Source organism: Chelonoidis abingdonii, chromosome 10 (genome assembly GCF_003597395.2).
Source record: "Chelonoidis abingdonii isolate Lonesome George chromosome 10, CheloAbing_2.0, whole genome shotgun sequence".
In the NCBI taxonomy this organism is placed as follows: domain Eukaryota; kingdom Metazoa; phylum Chordata; order Testudines; family Testudinidae; genus Chelonoidis; species Chelonoidis abingdonii.
The window spans coordinates 36,453,485-36,476,227 of NC_133778.1; the positions used below are offsets into that span (position 1 = coordinate 36,453,485).

Consider the following 22,743-nt stretch of genomic DNA (forward strand, 5'->3'; position numbering starts at 1 on the left):
GCTTGTTTTGTACTGGAAACGTGTCCAAGGTAACTCACAAAATGAAACGTAATGCGCATTGCCAAGACTACACAGACATCTGATCTGCATAGTCCAAGCTTCATCTTTGAATAGACAGCAGCTACAGTAAGTGAAGCCTGTGTGAAAGAAGAGAGAACAGGGGAGGAAAAATGTTGGAAGACTTAATTTAGCATTAAATTTTTATTTTTTTTTTTTTGCTTTATGTACTTTTGTCTCCAATGGATGTGTTACTAGAACTTTTTATCACACTTTTTATCTGGTACATTGATTTTCAGAAAGTACTGAAATGCTGAATCTCTCGCATTTTGAACTGCTAGAGTTATGTATATTTTACAGATGCAGGGTTTTAAATGAGGCTTTGAACAATCCATAAGACACTGTTAAAAAAAGAAAATTAAGAAGAAACAAAATGGCTATAAGAATTGTACTAATTATAATTTGTTCACATTAATTTGCAATTTACTATTTTCTCAGACCTGTCCACTGCTATTACTGCATGTAGGAGCTCCAAGTTATTTCACTTTATTACACAAGACAAGGCTAACTGATGTAAATTTTTACTTTGTGATATCAACTTCACAAGTCATCCGGTTATAATCACAGATTTATGGCTGCATAGATGACTGCATGAGAAGAGATTTACCTGTACAACTTCCATTAACATATAAAGGATGGGGAAATATGGTTAGGAAGGTAACACTGGGAGGGGGAAACCGTAGCATTTGCAGTGCCAGATAGTACTTTAAATCAAATGAGCCAACAAGACTTGAGACAGCACAACTTATTTATATTGAGTAAGGCCAGCTTTAGGAAGTGCGGGGCCCAATTCGAACATTTTCATAGGGGCCCTGGCAGGGAAAAAAAAAAAAAAAAAAAAAAAAAAAAAAAATGTTTTTCATGTATCCATTCATTCATAAATCTGATTCTTCATTGTTAGACATGATGTATATAGAGGCACATATTTACTGACTTCTAGCAAAATAATACAGCTTAAGACCTCCGTATTACAGAGTGGTACTAGTAGTCAGCAGGATTCCAGCTGCAGACATGTAACCACTATTTGCATAGAATGCAAAGTTGAGAAATCCACAGTATAAAAAAAGAAAGATTTCAGCAAGGTGAATTTGTAAAGTACTTGTTGAACATGTTGAATAAGGAACACTTAGCCATATAGTGCTGGAAGTCAGAGCTTCCTAACACTAACTGTGATCGCAAATTTTTCGGTGCTGCTGAAACATGAACTCCATGGACCAAAATTTTGAAAGTAAAATACAGGAAGGCTGGATTCACTTTTTAAACTAAAATTTCATGAAACAAAGATTAAAAAAATTCTAGCTGCATTAAAAATACCACAGTAACTTCTTATTTCATGACTCGTAGACTATAATGAATTGTTTTAATTTGCTATCTTTTTGAATTCATATATTTGAAAGTGCTGTTTGGGTAGTCATGGTCTTTCAGGTGATTTTCAATCAGCTATTCTAAATTAGTTATAAAATAGCTTCAAAATTTTAGTTAGATATGCAGTATTTTTCAAGCAATAGGATGATAAAGTAAGGTAAATTTAAAATAAAATGAGTATTAAATTATGTTATCAGACTATGGTATTATAATCTGTTAATTTAGAGATTATAAAAATTATAATCTTTAATGTTTTATTACTAAACTTGACAACTAACTATTTTTAAATAGTTTAAAAACACAAATATCTCAATTTTAAATTTAAGTTTTTCAAGTGAAGGTTACTTACATAAAGGTGTCCAAACTGCCCACATAGAGTTGTGTAGCAGTTAGCTAATTAGACGGTACGTCTTCCTAAAGATAGTAACTCAAAATATAAACTATCCTATATGATTAAATACTTTACTTTAAATATCAAAAGTTGGATAATTTGCTTTAAGAAAAGAATCCATCTCAAATCATGAATCATGACTATTGACAGTTTTAAATTTTAATTTCACTTGTTTTAAGATCCTGGTTTTAATGTAAAATTGTTTCAGATCTGATATTGTTGTACAGATATTTTCTTAAACAAAATTCCATATTTTTGATTATATGGAGGACTACATTTGCAGCTTCTAGTTATGTAAACCAGTAATTCAGAAAGGCCAATAAGAAATTAAAATTAGAAACTTCATTTCCAGACAGTATATTCTCCATTTTAGATTAATAAAACTGTTTCAACTTGAAACCGTTGAGACCTGTTTTAAGATACAGTGCTGGGCAAAGATTTATTTTAAAATAGCCAAAACATTTTCTGTTGGGAGAAAAAAATTATTTTGCATCTCCACAAAAATAAAGTGAAACTAGACACATTAGGAGTGCAGTGTTCATGAAGGCAATAATTTTATGTAACAAACCTGTTAATATACAATGAGAAACGTCTGCTGTTCTGTACAAAAACTTACAACGACTGACTAGCATATTAAAGAAGATTATCCCAGCAGTGCAAATACAACTCAGGCTACACTTTAGTTAAGTATTCTTTTCAAAGATTTTAAATTTTCAATAATGCTGAAAGGGAGACTGACAAGCCAAACATCCCACAGAACCACGTTGCATCTTTTAAACAGAAAGCCTACATTTATACGGCTACTTGCTTAACGCTTCAGCACACAGAAGTATTCCCTTAGTGAAATCCACCTCTCATGTGCTTCCCAGCAACTTTCCTCTAGCAAGAGGCTGAGTGAGCAGCTGTTTATGAAGACAACATCAATGTCAGTCTTTGTTCTTCTTTCAGGGGATGCTTTAATAAAGAACAGTTGGCTTCATCCAGCATGGAAACTACAATCATTGGCTGTACTGCCTAACCAAAGTTGGAATGCTATATCTGCATTTGCAAGCAGGTATACACCTTGATGTGCCTCTGCCAGGTTATGTGTTGAGAGGTTTAGGGGTACAGTCAGTAAATCTGTGACTGTTAATAGTGAATGTTTACATTTTATTGGAGGAAAAACAATAAAAGAAAGATATTAGCTTTTAAAGTTCAGTCCATGTTATATTTGATTACTGGGATAACAGTACAATGAGGCTAAAAATTGTAATTTTGAAATTTTCAGACACTAAGGGTTTTATAAAAGGTTCCTGTTTCCAAAGATGTTATTGGGGTCCACATATTCTTTGACAGACTTAAGCATCCCCAAGCCAACATCAGAGATACTCTCCTTCATCCACTGCTTCCGCAACTTGCCCACTAGGAAAAACAAAAACAAAAATGCTTCAATATGTGGCATGATACTAGGAGCCAATCAATCTTATGACCATGAATGAATAAACACTGTGTGATAAATGCTTTTATTCAAAAATGAGAAATGTTTTGCTTTATTTGATTTATTGAGCCCACCAGACTATCAAGCTCATTAAGCTCAGTGTACTCCCAGAGGAAGCTTGTGTTCTACACTGTCTACTTTCATTGCAAACTATGAAATTTAGATGAAGTTTAGGTTGAAATCATGTGTCAGGTTACAAAGAGTGAGATGGTAATTACATACATTTTTAAAAGACCCCCAGACCCTCATCTTATTAATTAAAAAATGTTAGGAGGAAATACAAATAAAACATCTCAAGAATTGTTCTGCTTAGCCTAAACACAGTTCTATGCAGAAAGTAGTAAGTTTTAACCACTAAGTAAATATGTTCAAAGTGACCTTCAGGTTTAAAATATGATCAGCCTAAAGACCCATGGAAATCTCTAACAGAGAAATTAAAACAGGTAACGGTATAAAATGTAATATTCACTCACCTAAAAGTGGCATGTTTCAGTTTAGACAAATCTCTATACACAATAATATATTCTCCGTAGTTGTGAATATAAATTCACAATGTGGAAGGCCTAATTTTCAGAGTACAATGAATATTTAAGACATTAATTTACATACAAAAATAGATTTTTCTCTAAATTATAAGACAGAAATTTACATTTGCTGGATAAAACAGCAATTTATCTCAACTTCTGTCACATAAACAAACAAGTAATTTTAATGGTTAACTTAAATGGCCACTTTATGGGAATGTTATTTATTAATTAACCAAGTCATCACCCTGATTTAATAGGTCAATCAAAATAGGTGACATTCTTTCATTACAGTCTAGCATTTAGCTTGCCAGTCTAAGACACAATCCATTTGTCAGGATGAGGTGATATACTATAGCATCTGCCTCTTGGAAATCTTTAAGAGTATCTGAAGCTAAATTCAAATCATGTTTTGTGTCCCATTCTCAGGGCAGCCATCAAACTGTCATCAGAAAAATGAACGATGGGGACATCACTGGAGAACAGAATATTTTTGTTTATACCTTAAGGAATATAAACTAGCCACAGTGCTGACTGAAAGAAAGCAGTGTAAAATACTGCAAAAAACGCTGAAAAAACAAAGCTGAAATGTAGTACAAAAATGACTATTTGTACATGTGTATTAAGTGTGTAGTATAGGTATTAAAATTCATATGCAAGAGTAACTGCCAGTCTTATTTCATAGTCTTCCTCTAAGAAATCCTCCTCTACAATATCTTGCCATTACAATTCTATTGTCTCCTAAACAAACTGATACTTTGTCTAGTTAAATTAATAAAAACTACAAAGACTGTGGATATGGCTTGACCATCACTTCAATCTACACTCTGGCTGTTAGAGACCAGGAGTTGAACAGTCATTGGCATTTTCAACTGTTATCTGTAATATAGTTTCAGTGAATGTGTCCTATGGTTATGGATGTAATTGTCCTGAAAAGACTGCAAACAACTGCTCCAACAAGATGGAGCACATTAGAACCACAGCAGGATGCCCAACAGCTACCATGCCTGCCTCTTTTTACACCTCTAGTAATAATGCAATTCCATGAGGAACTGAACTATCATCTGAGCAGACACCAAACAGCCACTGCATATTTAATGAAGTCACTCACCAAGTGCTGGAAAACAGAAGGTGCTTGGAGTGCATCATTAGTTCTGTCAGAGTGATAATTTACACATCTATCTTGTCAAATTTTCTATGGTTTATATTTTTACAATAATAAATCTTACATTTGATTAGTGAACTGGAAAGTAAAAAAGCTGTACAGAAGATATATCAGTGGTCGTCCATGAACATGTTTGATAAAAGATTTTTAACCCCTTGGTAGCACTGGGCTGTGAGCTCCTGCTGTCCAGGGCTAATGAGTTTTACACAGTCTTGTCAGCTATTCTAAATTTTTTTTTAATCAAGAAGTTAAAAACAAAGTTAAAGCAATTGTTTTCCTTAGCAAATTTAAATTGTTCCATTTGCCATCTTATATGTAATTACAAGGGCATATAATTCAAGAAAAAAGCGACATAAGAATAGGACTTGTGTAGAAGATTCCGGTGTCATTAATACAGAAAAAGCAGTGCTAATTATAGTATCTCACTAAGTTTGCTTCTGTCTTGTAAATATTCCATTTGTTTTATCTACACAGGATACCCCATTACATATTAAAGAAATTAAGTACCTTCATATATATTAACTATTGAAGGGCCTGGACCTCAGAAGTTGTTAGAGTCTATGTACATATATATTCATTCTTTCCAGGGCAGGAAAAAACAAGATTCCTTGAGATGTTTTACTGAAAAAAGTAATTAAGCTTCTTAAAATTACTGGAGCAGCGTAAAGAGACACACAGTTGTGAAAAAAAAACTAACTACAAGGAAACAAACATCGATCTGAAAGAAACACTGCCTTCCAAAACAAAAACCAGATCTAATTTTGACCCTAAGCTATTAAGAATTACAATAGCTTACTTCTGAATAGAGTAACATCTCCAGATATCAGATTTCTGTATTTTAAAAACTATATTTAAAAACCACTTATGTTGAACTGACACACACATCTTTAACTATATAGCAGCTGTTTATCTATGCCTTTATATCTCACCACAATAGTCGTACTTTGGGGCTGCTACTCTTTTCCCTATTAGTCCTATCAGAATAAACTATTCATGGGATCATGTTGCCTCACCACAATGCAACATCTTAATATCATTAGTAAGACATTGAGACTAATTATCCAAAGTGAAAAATATGGGTCTGACTTTCATTTTTAAAAATGGCAAATGCCCAATCCTAACAAACGTGCTAACAACTGATTATACTGGAGCATAAATACGTATGCAAAACCAGTCATGTAATTTCAAGCATGACTAGAAACAGGAAGAAGAGATCCACTGTTTGCAAAATGGAACTGGACAAATTCAGCAAGAAAAATGTTATTTTTAGGATCCCTATGTTTTAATAGAAGAGATGAAAGCTGCCATGCAGCTCATTTAGGTCTATACATCTATGTGCTATGTTCATACTGCATTTTCCTCATAAATATGGTTAAGATCTATAAACTATGTGTATAAAATTTTAAAAGTGTATTCTAGGATTCTAACCCTTTAACTAGGTTATAAATAACTCAAGTACAATGAACTTCCAAGCAAATATGCACTTATTCTCTTCCTGAATGGACAGTGTACTGATATTTCACTAATTTCAACTGAAATAGGATGAAAACAGGAGGATTTCTTAATAAATGAGTTAGTGACTGGGGTGGAGTGTCTTTTCCTCTTCAGCGATGCATGGAGAAAATGTATATTTTTTGATGAATTGGATTTTTTTAAAAAATATGGGAAGGGAGATGTGCATACATCAATTGGAAGTGCATATCCAACTTTTGCCAATATGATTCACATTCTCATCATATCAGATCCATCGCTAGAATGCCTCAAGCAAAGTACTTTTTCAGCTGTGATTGTTCATGCATCTTGAAATAGTAATCCAGGTTCTTGCAACCTGAAGGTTAGATCACCGCAACATGCTTTATTTGGAACTCTGCCTGAAAAATACCTAGAAGCTTCAGCTAATGCAGTAGTCCAATCTCCAGTGAGGCAAGCAGTTACCACATAATGCTGATGTTCCACAGGGTGTGCACTGGCAACTCTTTTGGTTAAGAGAGCACCTGAAAGTGTTCGTTATGTTCTATGAGTATCCCAAATAGTTTGGAACCCACTTATGTGAGAAATTCTCATGTTTTATCACAGAAGTTGTGATTTTATGCATCATTTTACTTTGCGCTTGAGGTGAAGCACTCCAGAACAGATGGGCAGGACACACTCAACGGAGTGTCCATGCCTAGGGAACCTGCTCTCTGGTGATCCGCCAAAGCTAAAGTTAGGCAAACCTCAGGTCACAAAGACCTATTTATTCAGGACCTTTGACTGACTCTTACTAATACCTACAATTTTGTTATTAAATGTATTCTGAAGAACTTTTGTTAATAGCAATTTTTGATGATATAAGGTGGTCAGGTGTTACGTAGCAGATAGAATGACAAATTTCTGACTGCAAAGATAATGGTAAATGCTCACAATTTAGCATTTTTAATACAGTGTAAATGATAAAGCTGGTGTTGCTGAACAATGAAAGTAAAAAATTAGTAGTTTAAAGAAGTGTGTGTCCTGAATACTACGTTTCTTAGACCAGAGGTTCTCAAATTGTGGACCACAGACCAAGCTCCATTCAGGTGGTCTGCAGATAGCTCCCTCTAAGGTGTGCGCCTGGGTAGCTGCACAAAAGAGAATGAAGGGCCACCCTAAGACTTAGACGTTTCTATCAAATCCTCATAGTTTCCATTATCTTTGGCACTGCTGTATCTTACAAGCTAAGCAGGCTTCAGCCTGGCCACTACTCAAAATGGAGACCTCCAAGTTAAAACCCTGGGTACTACATGAATTGGGGCTGGTGATGCAGTACTGTATTAACTCTATAGCACGGCAAATGGCAGCATGCTGTTATAAGACACAATATTTCAACTGAAATACAGAACAGAGGCCTGACCACTGGTGGCTTTCAGAGGTGGCCTGACACTTGACAGGAATAGGGATGCTTATTCCTGTGGCCATCATGACATTTGATCTTCAGCAATTTCATTCTACCTACTTAAGAATCAACTCTCCTGTTACATCAGCTGGATGAATAGATGGGTCTCTTCCTGTCCTGAAAACACTAGTGTGACACTCGTGATGTAGAAAAGCTGCTGCATCCAACCCCAAAAGGGATTGCTTTTCAAAGCTGTGTGAAATGATCCCTGTATTGTATACAGTACCTCACGCATTCTGCATGCATGGAATTTTTCCAAACTGCCAGAAAATGCCATATTTCGACTGTGAAATCTGCCATTTTGTTGTAACCAGGCACTTAACATTGTGCTCCTTGCAGTACCAGCACTCGGTTGTAGCTTCTCCTGTGTGCTGCTTTCAACAGGAGGGGTGTATTACATAAGCAGCACAAGCCCTGTTGTCCAGAGGAACCTGAAAGAGGGACAACAGCTCTCCTGGCCCATCAGGATCATCCTTACTACCTTTGAAAATGTGACTGTGGGAGCAGCGGGTGTTGGTGAAATGTGGCAGCTGGAGTATAGTGAATGAGCTACAGGCACTGGGCAGAGCTTTGCCCACTGGGGATGCAAAATGTATGATTGGGGGAGTGAGGGGACTGAGCGGGACTGCAGAGAAAAGGCTATAGTAGAGAGAGGCCAGGTGGTTGAGCTGTGGGTGCCAGGGATAAATCCATCCCACTGGACTGCTTTAAATTAATCTGGGGACACAGGAACACCACAACACAGGCCACTTGTGGGACATATCCCAATTGCCTAGCCACTGCACTGTAGCCACACTTCACTTGGGTGGTGTTGGATCTCCTACCCACTCAGAAAGCAAGGACAGCAGTATGGGACCCACAAAGAAAGGAGCTTTATCTAACTGTTGCATACGCCTCTTAGCAGGTGGATGCTGCTTCTACAGGGACGTAAATATCTAGCCGTACTGGGAGTAATTTTTCCCATGAAACACATATCCTAGAGGAACAAGATACTGAACGCTAAGATAAAAAGTAGGCCACTGGATGAAGTAGAGGACAGAGTGAAGTATACAATACATCTGTTAGGAACAGTCCAATATTCGTAGGTTACTTATGTGATTTTTCCATCCCTTACTAGAATGCCTTACAGTACCCAACAATAAGATAATCAGAGTCCAAAGCATGACACACTATAACAGAGAAAATATGAGGCACTCTTTGCAAAAGAGCCTCCCTACATTAAATTCTTACTTCAATCTCTAATAGTGTTCAGCAATGTGGTGTGTCAGACTTTGTCCACTAAGAAGTTCTCTCCACTTGATGGCGATATTTCTTCTAGAAATGGGAATATTTTAAGATAAAAATGTAAAATAAAAGTTAAATGGGTTTTGTTTTGCGTGCACTTGTTGAGGAAGGAAACTCTGTCTTGGGCTTGTTTTAAACTCAAATTAAAATATTTGTACGATTACTTTTTATAACCCGAGTTTATAAAGATTTGGTTTTTCACTGCAGGTGGTGGACTGTGTGACTTGGGTCCATACACAAGCTATAAGGATTTTTAGTATAAACTTTGTTTTATAACCTGACCAGTTCTTCCATTACAACAAGCACTATGAAGATTGAGTTAAGCAGGCTTTATATTTCCTATAGCCTCAAGTCCCAGACTACATCTGTTTTCTTTGATACACAAAACCAGAGTTAAAATAGCTCCATTTATCACAACATGATTGTAGGCAGACAAACCAGCCTGTCTGTTTCCAGATAGGGAAAGCAACTGTTATTAATCACAATTACAGGACAAACACTAAGAGAAATTGCATCAATAGTCTCCCTTTCCCCACACAAGAACTCAAAAGCAGTGCTGAGAATGTCAAGACAAGGCCTGAAGGTCAGTAAATAAAATGGATACCGTTAGGCTAATTCTCAACAGTAAGTCTGTGTACCCAGGGGACAAAAATCCCATCTTGCATAGTATGTACTATATGTAATATTGTGTTTTATATAATATAATACACCCCCCCTTCCCCGACAAGACAAAATTACTTAAAATGGAGTTGAGGTAAAGAGATATATATCAGTAATTCAGGAACAAAACAAAACATTTCAGGGATGCTGCAATGAACCCAAAACTAAGCATTAGAAACCCAAGAAATTCAGAGTCAGTGTTAAAGTTAAAAGAAATAGAAACAGACAAGGCTTTGGAAATGCAATTGAGGCACCCACTCACATAACCTTATTCTGCTCTACAGTGATGCCATGCAATATCTGTCCAGTTATGATTAAGGCATTTCAGTATTTGTTGTCCCAGATTAATAACACTTTAAATAAAAAAAAGTTTTTTTTTTTTTTTCCATATTTCGTTCCCCTCATTCTATAGCAGCCCTGTCTCCCATATCCAGGGCTCCTCTATCCAGGCTGTGGAAAGAGCCCTTTGGAGCAGTGGGCAACCAACTACAACTTAGAACAACCCTGGAGTTAACCCGGGAATTTGGACTGACTCTCAAAAGTCAGGGAGCCATCAAGGTGGGGGTAAACCCAACTTTGCACTCCCCGCACTCTACATTTTCACAAACAGCTCATCTTCAAAATTAAGAGTTTTATTTTAGGTTATATTTCCCCTTTTCTTCACTTCTGACTCAGTTTCTTGACAATCCCCCCAAGGAGCTAGGGGAAGGGAAAGAATGCAATTAAACAATTCATTTCAAAATCTGAACTCAAATCAAGAACTAGAAAAATTAAAACTGCATTTCTACTCTAAGAGGTCTTGGAATTTAAAAAGTGGGCATGGGGAAAAGACACTTTTATAAAGTTTACATAGCTAAATTTACTTTACACATGTGAAATGTCTGTGAGCAGATTACACATATACATGATGGATCTTTGCTTTGATATGCATCTTCACTCACAAGGAGACTAAAAACTCATTAAAAGACTGAGAATCCATAACAAATTATTCCCCATTTTCTTATTCAGGATGTGAAGTGTCAACCAGCGAACTGAGTGAGACAGACATGTATGCATAAAGTATACACAAAGATTTTATATGGATGTTTCTCATGTAGCAAATAGTAGGCTAAAGGATTTGTCCATTCCCAATGTCCATTGAATTCAGTTTTTCCATCATTAACAGAAATATATAAAATCCCCCACAAAAGACTATGTTAAAAGAACATTAAGATTGCAAAGTCAAGCACTCAAAAGGTTAGGAGATGCCAGAATTAAGGTTGCCTATGAAGTGACTTACCTAACATCACATAAGAACTCTGTGGCAAAGGCAGGGAGAGAATCCATTTCTCAAAGGCAGCATTCAACTGCCTTACCCATGAAACCGTCCTCTTCTTGCTATCCCCTGCCTCATTTTCTATACATCTTTCAGCTTCTGCACAGATTGAGGTAGGATTCTTTAGACAATAGCTTCCTAATTCACAACCCTAATTCATCCCCAGAGCAGGTCCATCCTGTGCAAATAATGGGGTTGTGTAATTTTAAAGACTACAGCATAACGCAGAAGCATATGGGGGCCAAATTAAAGTTGTACAGGCGACCTTAATTCTGGCATTTCCAAACTTTTGAGTGCTCGACTTTGCAGCCTTAATAATGTTCTTTCAACATTGTTTGTGTGTAATCTCCTAGAAGTTAAAAAAAAGTAAATTCTAAAAACAAATTCCATCATGTGGCATCATACTGACACGCATATGGTTCATCAGGAGGGTCGGAACCTTTAAATCCACAGAACAGACCTCTGACACTTCAGCTAACGGAGCAACTGATACCAGTAGTGAGTTGTCATCCTCTCTGTTGGACACCACTAGTGTACGGGGAGACTTTGGCAAACCAGTAAAGTGCCTGAAACCACTATGGCTCATTGTTAAAGACAGCCTAGTCAGCAAGCTGTTAAAAGCAAGTCTCAGCTTGACCAAGGCAGGATGGGAAGGGTGTTTAGGGTGCCACTGACAGGGCAGCTTGATCCTGTGTCCTTCCTGATAAGAATTGAGTTAAAATTGCTGATACATGCATTTTCAAAGAGTAGGATATGCCCTAGGAATGTCTATTGAAGTCTTAAGGCTGCAAGTCTGGAAAGACCCACACCTGGTTAATCAATAATCAGAAGGAACCTCTTGCTTGAAACTGCTTACTTAACAACGTTTCTTTAATTACTAATGTATAAATAAGGGGGAAAAGCTTGAGATAGGTGGGACTCGTTTCGGGACTGACCTCTCCCTCAGGATGCATCTTGTGTTCCCCAGCAGCTGCTGCTGCATCACTCGAAAGCCACACTCAGCTTCGGTAATTATCAAGGGTTGGGGGTGTTTTACTAACTTGCTGTGGACATGTGTAAGTGCTTGAGACTAAGTAAAGGTTTAGCTTTAAGTGAAAGCACTCTCGTGTTGTCCTTGTGCCAGCCATCTATCGGTCGGATAGCTGTGTCTCCCCTGATTTATTTCCTGACACCTCCTCGCACAGAGTAAAGTTACCAAGAGCTTTGGGTTGAAAGAACCCCGGGTAAAACTAGAGGGAGATGAGACACACTTTGTCAGTGGGCTTCAGTAATTTTTGAAGACAGCAGAGGAATGGCAAGACTCAATTTTGGGTTCCATTCCAAACTCTTCGGACAGTGGGAGGTTGTGTGCTAACGTGCAGACTTGTTTCCCCCCTGAGGCTTGACCCCTTTTGCCCTGTCCCTCTTCCCCAAGCATGACTCCTTGCCTCAGTCCCATTCTCCTTGCTACCCCAGCCTGCTTACCCAACCAGTCTCCCTCCAGCCTCACTGTCCAAGTCCCAATCCACCCCAATTCTCATTCTCCCCACATCCACTCCCCTTCCCCAGGCAGTCCCAGTGCCCCTGTTTCAGCTCCTTATCTCATCAGTCTCTTCTTCTAGTACTTGTCTCTTTCCCTGGCCTCTTCATCCAATTTCAATCTTCCCTTCTCCATGGCTCTGTTCTACTCTTTTTGCCCAGCCAATCTTTGATTCTTTCCCTGCACCCCTGCTCCTTGTCAGGTGTCTCCCCTCGCTCAGTTCTCTCCCCATGCTATTTCTCAGCCCAGCCTCCTTGTCCAGCCAGACCCAGTCTTACCCTCTCCCCTTCGCTCCTCATCCAATCTCACGCGTGTATCATTTCCTTCACAGGCTCCCAGTCTGAGCTTTTCTTCTTCCCCTCAGCTCTCAGTCCCAGTCTCAGTCCTCTCCCCCATGTCCAGTTCCAGTCTACTCTTTTCCCTCCCACCGACCAGGCTCTTGTCCTCCCGCATTCAAAATCAGATTGTTTTCTCCTCCACACTGCCTGGGCACCAGCAAGGGAAGGTCACTGAACACAGAAGAGAGACACTCCCTGCTCTAAGATCTGGTTACCAGCCTGGAGCAGTTGAGAGTAGTCATTACGGACAAAAAATCCAGCTTTGATCTTGTAACCCTGGGCTGGAGCATGCCAGGTTGCACTATGGGAATGGCACATGCATGATCTGGTCACAGGGAGCAGGTGGGAGAGGATAAAACACGCTCAGTCACTCCATGGGGATAGTGCATATGCAGTCTGGTCAGCATTAAGAGCTGTGAGAGGCTCAAGCATGCTCAGCGAGGATAGAATCTTTGGAGACTTTTAGCAGCTAAAATCAAATAAATCTCTAATAAGCATCTGCAAACAGATATTTCTAAAGCTTGTAACTTGGGCAAATTTTGGAGGTATTTCATGAAGATACCAAAAGGCACAGCTATGACACAAAGGACAATCCCCTGCCAAGTTTCAAGTTCCTGTACCAAGTATGAGGGCATTAGAGAATTTTAAAGAAAAGGTCTCCAGAATTTAACAGTTGCAAAATATTTTTCCTCTATCCTTGTTCTTAAGTGTCTTAATCATTTGGTTGAATCGTTAAAAATAAAACCTCAAAAGCCTTCAGCTTGAAGATGCCAACCCAGAAAATTTCAAACCAAATACTTATAATTTGGCAAAATTATAAGTAACTGAATAAAGGATCTCAAGTTGAGAAAGAGTGGGCAATCTTAATAATAGGGGGCACTATTAGCTCCACCGATAAGAACGCCAAACAAAATTAAATGTTTGAAACTGTTTAAGTGCTCTTAATAAATAAGTCCTGTTAAGCAGAAGGAACATTTATGTAAAGATACAAGTTGAGCAGGTTTTAAGATCTTACTATACTTAGAAAAAATTGGTTACTAGCCTTCCCTAACTGCTGCTCTTTGAGATACAGCTATATTGGAATGGGCATGTGCAACGTATGTGTGCCCAGAGCACAGTCGCCAGAGAATTTTATCTGTTGAGTCAGCTCTGGTGCCCCCTGGTGCCAGAGACCGATAGCACCTGTATAAAGGGGCTGGCCGACCCCAGACCCCCTCAGTTCCTTCTTTCCGGCCAACTCCAATAAGAGGGGTAACAAGGGAAGGTCTTGGAATGGACATGTGCAACATCTCGAAGAACAGTTATGGAGGGCACATGCCCATTCCAATGTAGGTGACTCCAAAGCAGCTGAATAGGTGGTGGGCTCAGAGTTCAGATATGCTTGACTGCAACACAGCTCGACTAAATCTGGCATCATCCCTGGACTGCCAGACGATGGCATAATGAGAAGAGATTGTACGCACCGATGATCAAGTTACAGCTTTGCAAATGTCCTGAATAGGAATCTGTGCCAGAAATGTCATTGAGGATGCCTGTGCCCTCATGGAGTGAGCAGTTGCGATAGGTGAAGGTGGAACACCTGTTAGTTCATAACATGTGAGGATACTTGATGCGATCTATGAGGAGATTCTCTGAGCAGACATGGGAAAAACCTTTCAACCTGTCTGCTACCACTACAAATAGCTGGGTGGACTTCCAGAACAGTTTGGTCCTTTCTGTGTAGAATGCTAGCACACATGTAATATCCAATGAGTGAAGCTTTCGCTCTTTCCTGTTTGCATGCCCGTTTTCTACCAGAAGCCACAAGATGATAGCTTGATTGCTATGGAACTGAGCAACCACTTTTGGAAGGAATGTGAGCTGAGTACACAACTGTACCTTATCTTTAAGGAAAAGAGTGTACGGTAGTTCTGAAGGGAGAGCATGGATCTCTGGAATCTCTCCTAGTGAAAGTGATGGCTACTAAGAAGGCCACTTTCCAGCAGAGGTATAGCAAGAAACATGAAGCTATCAGCTTGAATGGTGGGCCCATAAGCTTTGATAAGACCAGACTGAGATCCCACAAAGAGATGGGCTCACATACTTGGGGGTATATCCTCTCTAGGTCCTGAAGGAAACACAGACATCTCGTGTGAGAACACAGAGTGAAATGCCAATATTGCTGCCAGGTGAACCTTGATTGACAAGACATTCAAACCCTGCAGTTTCAGGTGTAGTAGGTAGTCCAGAATGAGCTGCAGTGATGAAATTGTTGGTGAGACCGCCTGGCTGGGAATACCAGAGGGAGAACCACTTCCACTGAGCGAGGTAAGTGGCCCTGGTATAGAGTTTCCCATGACCTAACAGGATCTGTTGAACCTGCTCCTATCAGGCCCACTCTCCTAGTTTCAGCCATGAAGATTTCAGGCCACCAGGTCGAGGGAGCCAAGGTTTAGGTGGAGATGACCATGGTCCTGAGAGATCAGGTGCAGAAGAAGTGGGATGGGGGTTGCCATAGAGAGATCCAGCAGGGTGGGCCACGCTGGGGCTATCAGGATGACTCACACTCAGTCTCATTTGATCTTTAGCAGGACCTTATGTACGAGCGGAATAGGAGGAAACACATAGTATAGGTGACCCTTCCACAGAAGGAGAAGGCAGCTGTAAGCAAGCCCAGGCTGTGAACCTGCAGCGAGCAGAACTGATGACACTTCCTGTTGCATTGGGTCATGAACGGTCTACCAGACGAATCCCCCACTGCTCGAAAGTGTCCTTCATGATATCCAGCAGAAGTCACCACCTGTGGAGACTGGAGAAAGACTGCCTGAGACAATCCACCAGCTTTTTCTGTGCTCCTGGTAGGAAGGAAGCCTCAAAATGAATCCAACAGGCTAAGCAAAATTCCCACAGCTAAACTACCTCTTGACTTGGCGTGTGTGGAAACAAGCTCCTCCCCGTTTCTTGATATAGAACATGGTTGTTGTGTTGTCTGTGAGAACCAAGACATTCTTGCTCACAAGATGAGCTAGGAGCAGTCGACATGCCAGATGGACTGTCCTGAACTCTGATGCTGATGTGCAGAGAACTCTTCCTGAGACCAAATGCCACAGGTTAGCTCCCCAGCCTAGTGCTGACATATCAGAGACCAGAGAAAGTTACAGCTGGGGCCAAGAAAACAGGATGCCTGCACAAACCACCAGTGGATCTAGCCACCAGTTGAGAGAGGCAAGAACTGGGGGAGGAATCATGAGGATTGAGTCCAGATGGTGGTGGTTTGGAGAGTATACTGAGACCAGCCACGTCTGGAGAAGCCTGAGGTATAGTCTTGCATACTGGATCACATAAGTACATGATTAGGGCCCTACCAAATTCATGGTCCATTTTGGTCAATTTCACAGTTATAGGATTTTAAAGATCCTAAATTTCAGTTTCAGACACTTAAACCTGAAATTTCATTGTGTTGTAACCATAGGGGTCTTGACCCAACATGGAGTTGTGGAGGTGGATTGGGTGGGATTGCAAAGCTATTGTAAGGGGTCATTGTATTGCCACCCTTTGCTCTGTGCTGCTGCCCTCAGAGCTGGACTCTGAATCGGCAGCTGCGGGGCTTCCTCTGGCTTGTGGGGGGAGGGTGAAGTTCCCAGAGAGGGGTCTGACCTGGCCTCAGGAGTGGCCCGGGGGAAGGAAGAGGAAGTCCTGTCCAGGACTAGCAGCTGAAGCCCAGTACACAGTAAGAGCCCCCTGTTGGGGTGCCCTCAGCCTGCCCCTCCCTGACTTCAGGCTCAGCATCCGAGAGATAGAGGGGCCTTGGGCAGGTATGGGGGGGTGGCGGGGGGTTGGAGAGGAGGTGACCACAGCACCCCTCTGGCCATGGAGTCCTGGATGGTCACTCGGTTGCCGACCTGTAATGCCGGCCCTCACCTCCCATGCCCAAAATTGATGCCTCCCCCCAATACCATGTCATCCTCATTTCTGCACTGATGATGGCAACAGCACTGCCTTCAGAGCTGGGCTCCCAGCCAGCAGCCGTTGCTCTCCAGCTGCCCAACTCTGTGAAATCTGGTCTCCCCTATGATAGCCAGATTTCACAGTGGAGATCAGATTTAGATTTCACAGTCCGTGATGCGTTTTTCATGGCTGTGAATTTGGTTGGGACCTATACATGAGCCCATGAGCCCAGCCGCCTCAGGCAAGATTGGGCTGTGGTAACCAGCTGCTCCCTGAGGTGTGCTATGAGACCAGTAATTGCCTAGAAATGACCTTCTGAGAGGGAAGCCCTGGCCTAGGCAAAGTCAAGCATTGCTCCAATAAACTCTACCTCTGAAGAGGTGTGAGGATTAGCAGGCCTAAGGCCTGGAAAGAGGACTGAATAAGAAGGATGCCGAGCTCTGGACCAACCTTTATCAGCCAGTCATCCAGATGTGGGTAAAGTTGCTCCTCTTGCCTCCTCTGGAAGGCCTTCACTACTGCTATGCACTTCGTAAACACTCCTGGGGCTGCCAACAGGACAAATGGGAGGACTGAAAACTGGTAGTGCATGTGGCCCACAACGAATCTGAGAAACTTCCTGTGTCCTCAGGAGATGATATGCAAGTAAGTGCGTCTTAAATCAAGGGTGCTATATCAGTTCCCAGGATCCAGGGAGGAGATGATGGAAGCCAGTGAGACCTGCAGAACTTTAGCTTCTTGAGGTAGCTATTGAGTTGACACACGTCCACAATAGGGAAGAACCCATGGCCCTGTAGGTTCTGTGAAACTTCTTCTACAGCACCCACCCTTAGGAGGGACTGAACCTCCTGGGCTAGGAGTTGCTCATGAGAAGGGTCCCTAAAGGGATGGAGGGGCAGGATGCAAGGGAGGGTAGAACTGAACTGGGGGGCGGAGGGTATATCCCACTTCAACCATGCTCAGCACCCAACAATCCATGGTAATACAGAACCATACCCGGAGGAAGTGGAACAGGTGATCCGCAAACATGGGGGAAATAGGATCCTGGAACTCAGACTGGTACATCGTCCTTGAGGGTCCCATCAAAAAGGCCTGCTTGGAGCCCCATGAAATGTCTCTGAGGGGCAAGCATTGATGCTGAGGAAGTGGGGACAGAGGTCTGCATCTAAAGCCCTACTCCTCTTCCTCTGTGGGTCCTGTTGGGTTGACAGAGGGAAGTACCAGGAGGATTGCTGAGGCATACAGTGCTTCCTCGAAGGCACCATGGAACACAAATCCAGGGACTTTAGGGTTGCCATAGAGTCTTTCAGACCATGGAGCTTCGGATCAGTCTGCTCTGAGACAAGCGAAGCACGGTCAAAAAGGACAGGCTCTGAAGGGTTTGTTGAACCTCCTCCCCGAGGCCAGAGGATTGGCGCCATTAGCTCCACTGCAGAACCATGGACCTAGTGGTCAAATCACCTGCATCCAGGGCCGCTGCATTCCAGTCTGGCCTATTGCAGGAGCAAATCTTTAAACATTGACATCGAGTCCCATGTGTTGAAGTCATATCTGCTCAGGAGCGCAGGCAGGTTAGCAATCTTGAGCTGCAGACTCCCAGTTGTGACTTTTCTACCAAAATGGTCCAACTTCTTTTAGTCCTTAGCTTTGGGAGTCACCCCTTGTGACCACTGTTGTTCCTGTTCGTTGACTGCAGTGAGCACCAGGAATCCAGGTGGTGGGGGTGGGGAAGCGTATACAAGAACTCATATCAATGAGTCAGGACAATTAACCTCTTTTCAGTCTGAACCAGATGGGTCTGCGGTACCACTTTCCTGGTACTTGGCACAAGCCTTGGTACCAGAATCTGGATCAGAGATTACCTTCTGAGGCCATCAAGTAGGAGCGCCTCAACTGGGGTCCCTGTAATGGGGGGAAAATGTCCACAGGTTCCAACACAGCCACTGCATAGCCACCAGCCAGTGACCGGGGCTTGAGTACCAGAAGGCATCACTTTGGATCACTTCCACTGCCAGGAAGGACCAACAGGAAGAGAGTGCCAGGGTTGAGTCCTGGCACAGGAGGAATAAAGATCCCACCTTAGACTGACAGTGAGGAGTCTGCCTGGCAATCATGGCAGAGCAGATCCCACCATTGCTGCCGATGGATGCAGAGGAGGGGAGGTCCAAGATGAGGCCATCATGGTTGGCTTCCCTTTAAGTGGCACCATCTATCTCAGTACCCAACAGTAAGCGGTGGCTGTGTATTCACTTCTGTATGCTGGTACTGACCCCACCAACTCTTGTACTACTGGTGAGGGTGACACAGAGAGTGAGAGCAGGTCCCCGGCTACAGCAAAAAGTCTGCAGTGTGGATGGCATCACAATAGCACCAGCACCATGCTGAACCTCTGGTGTCAACAGATCATCCAGTACCGGACTTAATGGTGCCTGCCTTGGAGCTGGGGTCAACAGCAATGACTGTTGGGCTGCCATAACCAAGGAGCGGCCTGACTCTGCACTGGTCTCTGTACCTGGCTGTCCTCTGGGTTGGGGAATGTCCTCCCTCGGTTGGCAGCTTTTCTCTTTCTCTCTTCTTGCTTGGTACCAGGGATGGCAAACAGTGCTGAGACTCCCAGGCGGCACGAGAAGCTCTCCTCACAGAAGCCGAGGTGTTTGGTGTTCAATCCGACTGGCGTGGGTCCAAGGAAGTTCACAGTGCTGCCTCCAACAACAGGGACTTCAGCCTGTCCTCTGCACATTTTGAAGTGATGCCCTGTATGAACATCACCCAAGCACTTCAGGCAACTGGAGTGCAGGTCGCTCAGCGGCATAGCCTTGTTGCAAAAAGCACAAGCCTTGAAGCCTAGCAACAGAGGAAACTCCGCTAAACTGAAAAGAATAACTAACAGCTAACAACCAACAGAGTAAGAACGATACTAATGGCAATACAGTTCAGAGATAACTTGCAAGAGCAAGGGAAACAGTTCCACCAACCGTCATAGGTGGTAAGAAGGAACTGAGGTGACGTGGGGTCAGCTGGCCCCTTCATGGTGTTGCTGAGCACCAGAAGGACCAGACCTGACGGATACCACTTAGGGAAAAATTTTTGGTGATTGTGGTCTGGATCTGCTCACACCTACATTGGAATGGACATGTGCAATCTCTTGAACCCATAACCTAAGCCTCATTTTCTTTTACTGTTACAATGTACTATATATACCCAAAGTAGAAAATATTTGACACTATAATCATAACTGTTCTACCCATAAAAAGGTCTGCCAGGAAATTTGCCACCATCAACATTAACAAATATTCTAGTGGGATTTAGGACTCAACAGCATTAATGTAGATAACAAATGCGAGAGGTTTTGTAATAGCTTTCAAGAAAAACAAATTATAATCCTACTACTTTATTCTGAGATTCTATGTACGGGAATCTAAATATCTTTACATGTGCTTGATCAGCATAAGCCACTTACAAAAATATGGGACAGTCAAATATGAATGTTATTCTCAATCATATGGGAGCTCTCTTATCAAATGTTCTGGGTCCCCAAGAATGTACTGCATGTAAAATGTGTAGCACCATGATCCAGCGTCAAGGCAGGCAAGACCAACCAGGCTTTATGAGAGTTCCATAAAGGAACTCTCATAAGGAGCAGGGGATGGCCTACAAAGAGGATTTTTGAGAGTAATTTCAAGTAATGTCACTGAAAAATTCTTCCAAGTTTTTAAAGAAAACTATGCAGAAAATATTTTGTATGGTTTATAACAAAATAGAGAAACATTTAGAATGAGAAACAATACCTCCATGGTGATGTGACAGACTTCCTCCATTGGCGAGGATTTCCTCTCTAGCAGCTCTCTAAATTGAAGAAAACATTAAAAAATGTCAATTAAATGCAAAGTTTGGAACATTAGTATATAATACTTGTCAGAATCACATAATTATTAGTATATGGTATACATAAGAGTGTCTTTTCCTAATGAAATGTAATCCACTTTTCCTCTAATTGGAAAAAGGCACTTGTATTCCAGAAGAAGAATATCCACATGGGGGTTTATACAATATAGCTATTCTGGAATTATTTATTTTACATATTCTGGAATAGCTATACTGGTGATAAACTGAGCTATATGATGATAAATCTCCAAGTCTGGACAAGATTTTAGAGTCTTTGTATTATTCTCTACAGCTCAGCAACCGGAATGCAATTTTACTGTTAGAGCAGGAAGATATATTATCTGGTAGTGGAGAATAGGAATACTAACAGATGGGAAGAAAACTCTAAGGCTAAGAAGGCGCCCTGCAAACAGTGCTAAATAAGATCACAATGCCTCCCTGCATGAGAAGCCAACAAGCCAATTATGAGAGTCATAATATACTACCTAAGTCCCCTTATTCATATTGGATTTAGCACTTAAGATAAAAAAAAAGGAAGTTATTCATATGTACATTACCTCAATTTGTTCATAGACATGAACAGGGTCACTAATTCCCCTGTAGTTAAAGGCAAAATAGAAATAGACACATGCACCTGCGTCGTAAGTCTGTGTCACCCTGTTGAAGAAAAAAAAGTGTTATAAATAGTACCACGCTATTATATAAGCTACCCAGCATTTAACACTAGCTGATTCACAATATTAGGCCACGTCTACACTACAGGATAATATCGAATTAGCTAAAATCGGTTTTATAAAACTGATATTATAAATTCAATTTCATGCGGCCACACTAGGCACAGTAATTCGGCGTTGTGCGTCCATGGTCCGAGGCTAACGTCGATTTCTGAAGCGTTTCATTGTGGGTAACTCTTCCGTAGCTATCCCATAGTTCCCGCAGTCTCCCCCACCCCTTGGAATTCTGGGTTGAATCATTATTGTCGCAGGTGATTCTGGGTAAATGTCGTCAGTCATTCCTTCCTCCGGGAAAACATCAGCTGACAATCCTTTCGTGCCGTTTTTCCCTGGATTGCCCTGGCAGACGCCAATAGCACGGCAACCATGGAGCCCCTCAGCTTTTTTTTTTCGGCACCGTATGTGTCTGGATCCGGCGGTACAGAGAGGCGATACTCCAGTGCTACACACAGCGCATTTACCTTGCTTTTGTAATGATAGCAGAGATGGTTACCTCAGGTCGTTCTGTACCGTCTACTGTCGAAAAAACTGGCAACGAGATGACGGTTTACTCTCCTCCTCTGTACGTCCGCTGTCTATCATGTGCCCCTGGCTGAAAATCGCTGGGGCGCAATGCAAAGAAAATTGGGAATTGATCACTTGGGACTGAAGTCAATCCCTCCCTTATGGTTTCTAAAAAATAGAGTCAGTCCTGCTAGAATAAGGGGCAAGTGTATTAGAGGACCAGGTATCAGAGCAAACACGCCCGTGTCAGTCATCACAGGGTGGGTGCCCCTGCAGACAACCACCACCCGTTGCTTCCCCTCCACCCAACCTTCCTGGGATACCGTGGCAGTGTCTGCCCATTTGTGTCATGAAGTAAATAAAGAATGCATGGAATACAGAAACACCGAGTGTTTAAGTGACATAAATAGGGGGGAAGGCCAGCCTCCCATGGCACGATGATAGATCCAGGCAGACATTAAACGGTTGTGGGGGAGAGGATAGCCCAGCACGAGCTTCTACTAATGAACAGTCCAGCCGCAGTAGGCAAAATCTTTTCTTTGACACAGGAAAAGGGAGAGGGGCTGAAGCCCCCAGTTGCTATGATGAAAGCTGAGTTATTAGAGCCGTTTCTGTCCTATCTACTGGGAGTAACCAGCAATGTTGGCCTCATGTCAACATGTTAAATATTCATGAGGACGGTTT

At 41.7% G+C, this 22,743-nt stretch overlaps 1 protein-coding gene across 5 annotated transcripts in view; it reads right to left on the reverse strand.

The window, feature by feature from the left end:
- Window positions 1–1,956: 1,956 nt before the first annotated feature.
- AGPS (alkylglycerone phosphate synthase) overlaps window positions 1,957–22,743 on the reverse strand; it is a 166,302-nt gene continuing 145,515 nt past the window's right edge. For all 5 annotated transcript variants that reach the window (XR_012656637.1, XM_032768483.2, XM_032768484.2 and 2 more), the window contains 3 exons: window positions 21,379–21,478; window positions 20,725–20,782; window positions 1,957–3,214 (listed from right to left, as the gene is read on the reverse strand). Coding sequence is in view for 4 of the 5 variants with exons in the window: in XM_032768483.2 (XP_032624374.1) it covers window positions 3,093–3,214; window positions 20,725–20,782; window positions 21,379–21,478 (280 nt within the window). In the remaining variant the exon portion in view is untranslated. The remainder of the gene's footprint in view (window positions 3,215–20,724; window positions 20,783–21,378; window positions 21,479–22,743) is intronic.